General features: G+C 52.4%; 1 protein-coding gene across 1 annotated transcript; it reads left to right on the forward strand.

Moving 5' to 3' along the window:
• Window positions 1-249: 249 nt before the first annotated feature.
• On the forward strand, window positions 250-10,572 carry LOC137873595 (constitutive coactivator of PPAR-gamma-like protein 1 homolog). Its single transcript, XM_068711852.1, is given in 17 exon segments — window positions 250-949; window positions 1,552-1,798; window positions 1,898-1,980; window positions 2,453-2,581; window positions 3,228-3,324; window positions 4,176-4,264; window positions 4,354-4,547; window positions 4,645-4,715; window positions 4,718-4,938; window positions 5,010-5,181; window positions 5,275-5,524; window positions 5,652-5,766; window positions 6,897-7,106; window positions 7,894-8,077; window positions 8,166-8,304; window positions 8,559-8,655; window positions 9,434-10,572. Coding segments are annotated over 17 exon segments (3,111 nt in total). The 5' UTR covers window positions 250-475; the 3' UTR covers window positions 9,773-10,572.
• Window positions 10,573-10,735: the final 163 nt, after the last annotated feature.

Here is a 10,735-nt window from a genome sequence, read left to right on the forward strand (position 1 = left end):
GTTTTAGCGCTTGTCTTGTTCATGTTTGTGCTCCTCGCTACTGCGTTCATAGTCATAAACAATATGTAACGTTCAAAACATAACATAAATATTACGATTAATTACTTTTCTAGTAAAGTATTATTGAGCGAAGGCTTCTTAGTGCGCGTGAGATGAAGTGCGGAAGTGCGCAGCAGTGAACGCGCTCTTGTGTTCCTCGTGAGCCTCCGTACGTGCCTGTACGTCACGTGTTCCTCTCGCTCACAGACTCACTGCTCTGCCATGGCTCCGTGAACCAACACATGGCAGCCAGCAGTCATGAACCAAAAACAAAACAAGTGACGATGCGTCAGTAGAACCTCAACCAAAGGATCTCAACTCCCGCAACCATCGCAGCTTGAAGCCGGCTGTCAGGCACCGTCGGGGGGGGACTGGCTGCAACCCACCTCGGTTTAATTTCCTCCGGTTCCGAGTGTCCCTCCACCAGACGCTCAGCATGGGTGTCCAGGGCTTCCAAGAGTACATTGAAAAGCACTGCCCCGGCGCCGTGGTGCCGGTGGAGCTCCAGAAGTTTGCCCGCGGGAGCGTTGTTGTAGGCGGCCAGCAGAGACCGCCTCACAGTCCGCTGAGGCTGCTGGTGGACGCCGAGAACTGCCTCCACCGGCTCTACGGAGGCTTCTACACCGACTGGGTCAGCGGCGGCCAGTGGAACCACATGCTGGGCTACCTGGCCGCCCTCTCCGAGGCCTGCTTCCATGGCAACATTGAGCTCCTGGTGTGCTTCAATGGCGCCCTGGAGAAAGGCCGCCTTCACGAGTGGGTCAAGCGGCAGGTGAACGAGAGGCAGACCGCGCAGCAGATCATCAGCCACGTCCAGAACAAGGGCACACCGCCGCCCAAGGTCTGGTTCCTTCCTCCCGTGTGCATGGCCCACTGCATCCGACTGGCGCTCCTCAGGTTCCGCGTCGGGGTGAGTGACGTTAGCCCGCTAGCTTACCCACCGTGTCATCGCTGCCAACTTCACCCCACGACGAGAGCAGTTCGCGGCCCCCGGCTCTGTGCATCAGTGCGCCGCTATGAAGCGTTAGCAGTGGAGCCAGAGGCTTCTGAATACAGTCAGTGACACCAACATGTAGTGGGTTTGATCAGTACTCACAGGCCAGGAAGCTCAGTGACTCACTGACCGGTACCGGTGTCAGAGAGCCACACAGAAAGAGCGACTCACCCAGTCATGTTAGTGCAACACTGACTCATTAAAGGAGCGCTTCACTCACACTGAGGCCGTCTGCAGAACATCTACTCGCGCCTGAGTTCTTGCAGAAACCCTGTTTCTCTCTTTCCTCCACGAGTCTCGATGCATTGAATAAACAGAGTCTCGGTACTGACCAGACGCCTGCATCTCCACCAGAACCGTGCTTATGTGAGCACTGAGGACTCGTGTGGAGAGTAGTGCGCCTACACCAGCGTGAGACTTGTTAATGCGGAAGTGTTTTTAAATTGTGTTGTGTGTTTGAATTCTATATTTGCTGTCAGTATTCATTTGAGTTCATTTTGAGGCTTAACCCTCCTCAGGTGGTCCAGAGCATGGAGGACCACCACCTGGAAGTGATGGCCTTGTGCAGGGAGAGCGGCTTCCACGGCCTGGTGGCCTACGACTCGGACTACGCCCTGTGCAACGTCCCGTGCTACTTCAGCGCCCACGCCCTCAAGCTGAGCCGCAACGGCAAGAGCCTCACCACCAGCCGGTACCTGATGCACGAGGTGGCCCGGCAGCTCGATCTCAACCCAAACCGCTTTGTCCTTTTCGCATCACTTCTAGGTTGGTGTGACACTGCTGGACAGAAGGAGCACGGAGGTGCTGGTTTAAACTCAGGCTGACTAACGCCGCTAAGCTGCTGCATGTTTTTCTTTTCTCTAGGAAATCACATACTGCCCGATGAAGACCTGGCTGCCTTTCACTGGAGCTTACTCGGTCCAGAGCACCCACTAGCATCTTTGAAGGTAAGTATTTGAATTGTGATTCCTCTCCTGGTCGTCACTGGGCTGGTACTCTGGTGCTGTGCTGTGAGCTTTGTGAATGAATGACGGTAGCAGTGGGACAGTGTTTCAGCCAGGAGGCAACCTCCGGTTCTGAAGAGTGAAGCCAATGCAGAGGAGCCTTAAAGCTGCATTCTCTCTAGTGTCCACCAGGGGGCGACTCCTCTGGTTGTATAGAAGTCTATGAGAAAATGACTGATATTACCACTCTGCAGAACCGGATCTTGCCGTCTGGTAATATCTAGCAGAATCCATCTTTTTGTGTGTGTGTGTGTGTGTGTGTGTGTGTGTGTGTGTGTGTGTGTGTGTTTGTGTTTATATATGCGAATTACAACAGTTTCACACAAATGTCTTAATAGGACAAAGTGCTGAAGTGATTGTTGGACAGACGTGGGTGTGAACTGACTCGAGTGTTCTACCTGCGATGGTTCCTCAGGTGCGTGCCCACCAGCTGGTGCTCCCCCCCTGCGACGTCGTGATCGAGGCCGTGGCCGACTACGTCCGCAACGTCCCGGACGTCGCCGACCTGGAGGCCGTCGCTGAGCACATCTTCAAGCGGTCGCAGGTACGAAAGCGTCGAAGCGCCTGATGACTCGAGTGAGAGTCCCGCCCCGTGCTTCATAATATATGAAACATGAATTCTACAGTAGAAGCTTTTCTTTATTTCTCTCTCCGTCATTTCAGTGAATTGTTGAAGTGAGAAATGTTCTGTGTTCTGCTACATTATACCACAGTCACCGGTTCCTGTTCTCATTTAACCACCTCGAATATCTTTTACATTTCTTGGTGGAGTACATGCAGTCAGGATGTGTCAGCGTCACGTGGTTTAATTTAATAAAGTTTTTATTTGATCATGAAACTTTCAGAAAACTGTGTGTGTGTGTGTGTGTGTGTGTGTGTGTGTGTGTGTGTGTGTGTGTGTGTGTGTGTAGAGGTTACAGTGTTGACTTTAGAGACGTGTTGAAACGAGCACGCTAACACAGCTAGCCTCCTGTCCTGTAGCGCCTGGAGAGGAGACAGTGAGTCACTGCAGCGTCCGGTCTGTCCTCAGTCCAGCATGAGAGGACGTAGACGTAGACTGTTCAGGGTCCATGTACCTAGTGGGGGTCTCACTGTGCCGGTGGAGCACTGGGTCTCACTGGGCTAACGTTTGCCCTCATGAAGCGATGCGTTTCTATCTGTGTTCATCTGATCTCCTGTTTTTCTGTTAGTCGTGCACCGATGACAAAGTCCTCCGCTTCAACAAGGCGGTGCAGTACTACTCTGTGGCCAGCAGACCCCCCCACCCCCACCCCCCTCCACAGCCAGGTGGGTTTCTGTCTGAACCATGTTCTCGTACAGAGCAGCCGTCAGGTGATTAGTGCACACCAGTCAGATGACTGACGGATCAGAGTCATGTCATCGGTACCTGCTGGTCTACATACACAAAGGCCTCAGAACCGGTTTGGGCTGGAAGCTCTGATGTGAGTCGTGATGATTTAATTACATTGTTCTGCTGTGAATTCAGCAGCTCATTAACCTTTTAAAAACGAGGCCTATTTGCAGGCCTCAGCTCGAATAAAGATAAGAAATACCTAATTAATTGTATAAAAAAAAAAAAAAAAAAAAAAAAAAAATATTTTTTTTTTATATATTTTTGAGATGAGAAAAATCATGGAACTATCAGAATACATGTTACTGGTTCACATAAGATAAGGATGGAACACAGCAGAACTTGGAAAACTCAAAAGCTCGATCTTGAAAAACAGCACTTTTAGGGTATTGTTTTTTGGAAAGTATGGGTATCCAAGACTCATCGGTACCTGCTGGTCTACATACACAAAGGCCTCAGAACCGGTTTGGGCTGGAAGCTCTGATGTGAGTCGTGATGATTTAATTACATTGTTCTGCTGTGAATTCAGCAGCTCATTAAAGATTCATGTCATTCAATGAGCGGTTTATGTGTTGACTGACTCCAGTGTTGTGTTGGTCAAACTATAGAATGATGTGTTGTTAAGTGAATAATACAGAAGATGATTAAATATCTTTCTCTCTCTCTCTCTCGCTCTCTCGCTCTCTCGCTCTCTCTCTCTCTCTCTCTCTCTCTCGCTCTCTCTCTCTCTCTCTCTCTCTCTCTCTCTCTCTCTCTCTCTCTCTCTCTCTCTCTCTCTCTCTCACAGTCAGACCTAAACCAGTGGGAGTCTCCGCTGCAGTGCCGCTTCCTAAAACCCTCGACATTCCTCGCCCCCCTCTTCCCGTGAAACCTGGGGTAAGAAGACCGTGAGACTCACTCTGAGCTCCACGAGTACGATCCTGCAGGTAGTTGGTCTTCACGAGAACGTTCGCTCCACGTTTCAGGTCCTGGCCCCGGACCCCGTGGAGAAGGAGCCGCCGCGGCGCAACGGCTTCGGCGACGTTCCTCGCGGAGGGAAGCACACGCCGCTGTACGAGAGGTCGTCTCCCATCGACCCCCACGACCACGGCGCTCCCTTCAACACCTCCTCGTTCTTGGAGGAGGAGGAGGAGGAGAAGAGCTCGGGCACAACTACCAAGTGAGTCGGACGCCACGCTTTCCTCTCCGTTACTGAAACTCTTCAGCTGTTCAGGCTTCACACCGATTCATTCCCACGTCGTTTGCTGTGTCTTCAGTCATGTTCGTGACCATAAGGGAGGACGGGAGACCAACGGACCGGAGGGGGACCCGACTAACGTGAGCGGAGCGTCATGATCACTGATTTAGAAGTGCCGCCGGGCGACTTGAGGTGACGTCACTGGTGTCCCCTCTGTCCTCAGATCCCCTCGCTGCTCTCCATGCCCACCAGGAACCACATGGACGTCACCATCCCGGCCCTCCCCGCCGTGGCCCCCGAGGTCCTGCGGGTGGCCGAGCACAGGCACCAGAAGGGCCTCATGTACCCCTACATCTACCACGCTCTGACCAAGGTTTGGGTTTTGAAGCTGCTCTGAGCTTTTGTTTTGTACCGCCGGTCTTAACTCACGGCGTTTCTTCGCAGGGAGAGATCAAGCTGTCGGTCGCCATCGAAGACGAAGCCAACGCAGACCTGCCTTCAGCGGTGCAGCTGTTTCGGCCCCTCCGACAGTACGTGTACGGCGTGCTCTTTGGCCTGGCCGAGTCCAGGAAGAAGGCCGAGCGGCTCGCCGCGAGGAACCGCTGCCCCCCCGAATGTGAGTCCGGCAGTATCGAGGTTTCTGAAAGTACCGGCGTTCAATGATGGCGATCTTAACGTCGACCGCCTGATCTCTCGCGATCCCCCCCAGATACACATGTCGTGGTCAAAGAGTGGGCCGCCTACAAAGGCAAGTCTCCGCACACTCCGGAGCTGGTGGAGGCGCTGCCCTTCAGGGAGTGGACCTGTCCCAACCTCAAGAAGCTGTGGTTGGGGAAGGCCGTGGAGGACAAGAACCGTAGGATGAGGGCCTTCCTGGCCTGCATGCGCTCCGACACACCGGCCATGCTGAACCCGGCCGGCGTCCCGGCGCCCCTCCTGGTGCTGTGCTGCGTGCTGCGGTGAGTAGACGGTCCGGGTGGGTCTGTTTCACCGTGGAGGTGTGACGTGATGTGGAAGGGAGCGAGGCGCTCTGAAGACGGTCCTGTGGTGTTTGTAACGCTGTTAACCTTCTGTGTTTTGCTTCAGGTTTATGTTACATTGGCCAGGAGTAAGAATTTTGCGTCGTAACGAACTTGACGCTTTCCTGGCCCAAGCGCTGTCTCCTAAACTTTATGAGCCTGACCAGCTGCAGGACCTGAAGGTGATTGCGTAGCGTTTACGGTTTGGGGAGTGTCTGAGAAACTCACGCAGCGCCACCAAAGTCCCGCCAACGGCTTCCAATTGGTCCGTACGTATCTAACGGCTGTAGCTGTCGGGAGGCCGTGGTTCCGCTCGTCTTTTGTCATCCGATCACACCAGGAAGCTTCAGCTGTCGAGTCTGAACCGTCCGGTCAGCCAGACCGCGTGCCGAGGAGTTCTGATCTCAGAGGGGCCACGAACCCAGGCTGAGGCACAGCTGAGACCTGCTCAGTTACTGCTGATGACACGACATTTCCAGAGTTTTGTTTCTTCAAAGTAAAAGCTTTAGAATGACAAAATAATGGGGGATTTTAGTGTGAAGCATCAGGAGGAAAATGTGTTCATCACTAAATTAGCAGAACGTTGTTAGTGGTGATTCTTCAATCAATACTGCAGGAGGGAATATAAATATATACAATAACAACAGAGGCTTTTGTTGTGGAAAGATTCACAGGAAATGAAGTGTTTATTTGAGCCTCTGATCAGGCAGGTCTCATCTCACACAGCTGCGTTCCGATCTCAAACGTAACCACGGCCTCGTTTGGAGAACCGCCCCGTCGTTCCGTTTCTCTGGACACTCCTCATGTTCTGCAGACTGTAAACCACCTCCTCACGCTGCTCCTGAAGCCGTAGCTTTCCCGCTGAAGAGACGCTCCGAGCGACTCGGAGGCGTTCTCGTGTCACGTGTGGATGGTTCATCAAACTCCCAAGTCTCAGACGGAGCTCCCTTCACATTTTGGCCCTCTTGTTACTGTAAACCATCCACACGAGCCGAGTGCTGTGGTCCCTGTGGTCCCTGTGGTCCCTGTGGTCCCTGTGGTCCTTGTGGTCCCTGTGGTCCTTGTGGTCCCTGTGGTCCCTGTGGTCCTTGTGGTCCCTGTGGTCTGTCTGTGTGCATCTCTGTCTGCTCTACGCCGTGCCGGAGCGTCCAGGTTGTGTTCACCGCTGTGTTTGGGCGTGCCGGGAGTGAATGCGCTGCTTTGGCTTGCTTCCTGCTTTGCTTTGCGCTCAGCTGGGCTGTTAGAGGAACATGCCGTTTGTTTTCCTTTTTCATCTGGAACGTTCACGCGTGTGGATGTTTCTCCTCTCCAGATCGACAACCTGGACCCTCGAGGGGTGCAGCTGGCCGCTCTGTTCATGAGCGGCGTGGACATGGCCCTGTTCGCCAACGACGCGTGCGGACAGCCTGTTCCCTGGGAGCACTGCTGCCCCTGGATGTACTTTGACGGCAAGCTGCTGCAGAGCAAACTCATCAGGGCCAACCGGGAGAAGGCCCAGCTCATCGACCTCTGTGACGGTCAGGTAACGCCATCCACGACGCCCACGAGTCGGCAACGCCTGCCCCGACCAAAGGCCTCGGTGTGAGGGGCAATATCACTGGAGTTTCATACAGACCGCAGATTAAACTTAAGCTTTATATTTGATTCGTTTTCTGGTTTAAATAGATCTTCACTCGGTCTGAAGAACAAAAGGACCACAAACGACTTTCTTCATTTAATTGACTTTAATTATGGAGACAATTGAAGTCAGAGAGAGATGAAACACGTTTTACATCATTTATCATCATTTCATTCAGTCACGTGAAGATGATCATAGAGTGTCTGCTTTGATGAGATATATCATTTAACCTGAAACATGGAGCCTAATAAATTAATACCAGCATTCAAGAGAAACATAATCATATTCTGGGTTATTAAAAAATTACGTCACAATCAGAATTTCAAAACGTACAGATTCAAATAAGACAAACGCATTCTGCTGTAGCAATCAGTCCTGTGCTTATAAGCAGGACACAGTATAAATACCACAGACTGTGTACAGATACTACACAGATACTAATGCAGTTTGTTTAACAGACTACAGAGAGAAAACACCTCTACTCTGGTAGTGATGATAACCGTCTTTATGACTTATTAGTATTATTAGTGACTATTATTAAGTACAGTGATGATGTGAACAGACACAAACTTCTCAAAAGTCTCTCCAGCTGTTAAAGCCGACTGACGTGTGATCAGCTGTGATCAGCTGTGATCAGGACCCCTCACAGCTGAAGTCATGCAGATGTTGACGGTGCTTTGTCTCCCTTCAGGCTGTGCTGGCTGCTAAGGTGGAGAAGATGCGTCAGAGCATCCTGGAAGGTCTCAACTTCACTCGGCCCCCTCATCCTCCTCCGTTCCCCCCACCTCCACCTCACCGGATGCCTTTCTACCCCCCCGCGGGCTCCTTCTACCCGCCGCCCCCTCAGGGGAGGGGCAGAGCGGTGCCTAGACCAGGTACCGAGACGTGAACCGAGTCGGTGAGAATGTCGCAGCTCCTGACTCGCCTTGCTCACATTGGTTTTTTTTTCCTCCCTCCTGCAAGAACTCGAAGGAACGTCGTCGCAGGGCGGGAAGCTGGAGATAGCCGGCACCGTGGTGGGCCAGTGGGCTGGAAGTCGACACCCCCGAGGAAGAGGAGGCTTCCCCGTGCAGGTGGTGTCGGTCGGTGGACCGAACAGAGGGTAGGCGCAGAAAGAAGGCGGGATGTACTTTGTGAATGTTTCTGTGTAAACCACGTGGACCCGTTTCTGTGTAAACCACGTGGACCCGTTTCTGTGTAAACCACGTGGACCCGTTTCTGTGTAAACCACGTGGACCCGTTTCTGTGTAAACCACGTGGACCCGTTTCTGTGTAAACCACGTGGACCCGTTTCTGTGTAAACCATGTGGACCCGTTTCTGTGTAAACCATGTGGACCCATTTCTGTGTTCTGCAGTCGTCCCAGAGGGGTGATTTCCACGCCCGTCATCAGGACGTTGGGTCGGGGAGGCAGGTACCACGCTCGGGTCTTCAGGAGCCAGATAGCTCACCTGGTGAGTGAGGGATGAGGAGATTTCTTTTTGTTCCCTAAGCAGAGAGGTGGGTCCACGGGTCGGTCCTTGTTACGAAGACCGATTCGGCTTGGTGCTAGTCTACCAGCAGCTCACGCACTAAATGAAGCCCCTCTCAGGTCTCCAGAACAGAGCACTCTGTAGACCTCCACCAGGTGTGTCCCTCTCACCTCCCAAACAAAGCAGAGTTTATTCTCTCTTAAGAAGACCACACAGATGTGTTCACTGTGTCTGACTTTAGTGGATCATAACGTACTTGTGCTGATGCTCCGGGTCAAAAGGACCAAAACCAGTGTTTGAGCTAGACCTAGGTAAGGCTTGCCCCCCCATGTTAGTGTGAGAGCCGTGTGGAGGCGACACCTCCCTCTTCTGAATGCTCTGAATTCCATATTGAGCAGCTTTAAGTGAAAGGCTTCATTCAGAGGTGAAATGTGTATATTCTCTAGTACCCTTTGCTTTGTTAGGACTGTAAGATAATCCTCGACATGGACCGCATGTGCTTCACCAAGATCAAAATACAGCTGTTGCTCTTTTCACTGTTTAATCACAGGGCGACCCCAAAACCAGAACCATTGTTTGAGCATTCAGCGCCGGACGCGTGGGAACAGAGCGGCCCCTTTGTTCCGTTTAGCACCCTTTGATTTGACTCATAATTAACGTCTTGTTTGTCACCAGGACTTTCAGCCCACATCTGGATTGTCTCCACGTTGCACGTGATTTGTAGAAGAACCGTCGTTAAAGTCCTTCCTTTGTCCCGCAGAGTAAGCCTGCTCCTCAGCCTGCTCCTCAGCCTGCTCCTCAGCCTGCTCCTCAGCCTGCTCCTACGTGTCGACAGGATGCGGCGAAGGAGCAGAAGAAGCCAGAGGAGAGGAAGTCCTCGACCACGGAGAACGGCGTGGAGGAGGAGGACGAGGACGACGAGCCGGACCGGCTGAACGGAGACACAGAGGACCGCGGGGCCCTCATCCGACCCGAGAGTGCCTTTAGCAGCGACTCCAAGACGCTCAACGCTAATCCTCACTTAAATGCACTAAACGTAGACGGAGGCCGCCGCAGAGACGGAGGTCTGGAGGCCGCCGTCTTAAAAACAGAAGAGTAAGCGTATTTTTCTAGAGAGGGTGGAGGATGAAAGGAGGAACAGGATTAGGATATCTGCACAAAGCCTCCAGTCAATGTACCAATGAGATGAGACTCGTGAGACTCGTGAGACTCGTGGCTCACTGCTACTTCTACCCAGACTTCTACACGTTTGTGACGATGATGCGTTTCCTTTTCACTAGAATAGTAAAGAAGCTTTCATTGAAACCGTTCAGTTCTTCTAGGTCGATGCTCTACACGTAGTGTCCGTTATCCATTCTGTGTCGCGTTCGGGTCCGGTCCAAGCGACTCGGTCCAGTAGCTCTGATGAGCTCCGTGTCGTTTCAGACGGTCGGGACGCTCCGCTCGGTTCCTTTGAGCGTCACAAAGCCTCCTGCATGGTTCACGGTGCCAGAGGTGTGTCCTCGTTCTGCATGTCCTCCTTCTTCTTCTATCTCCACACGTCTCCGTCAGGATGGCCGACACCGGAGATGTGACCGGGTTGATTTGTTCCGACCGTGACGTCATCTGCCCACTCGTCACACCACGATGTTCTCTGGTGTCCTTTTCTGCATTGATGAAGATCACCGCGCTCAGACCCAGTAGTCCTGTATGAGATTGACCTCAGTGTTGTCACACTTTGACCCCCTCTGCACCAGAATCCCCCCATGCCAGATTTGAAATGGGTTACCCTCTCTGTTCCTGGCCGGGTCGTCACCAGAGTGAGCTGCCGTCGGGTCGGGCTGAACATCGGCGGGTTGACTGTGGTGCCGTGTGTTTGAATGTTGCAGCGCTTAATAAAGCTCTATTCTTTTAGGACAAGTTGTTGCTCGTTTGTTTATTTATCCCTCGTCACACTGTAACAGCATGTAGACATTAATATTTCACCCCCCCCCCCCCCCCACGACTCGACTCTCTGCATATTTAAATCACTGCATTCATTTTTTAAGAGCGAGCAAATCTGCTCCAAATGCAAAACGAACCA

The sequence above is a fragment of the Cebidichthys violaceus genome, unplaced genomic scaffold (assembly GCF_023349555.1).
Source record: "Cebidichthys violaceus isolate CVI_PGR_0920_01 unplaced genomic scaffold, fCebVio1.0.p SCAF_17, whole genome shotgun sequence".
Lineage (NCBI taxonomy): Eukaryota > Metazoa > Chordata > Actinopteri > Perciformes > Stichaeidae > Cebidichthys > Cebidichthys violaceus.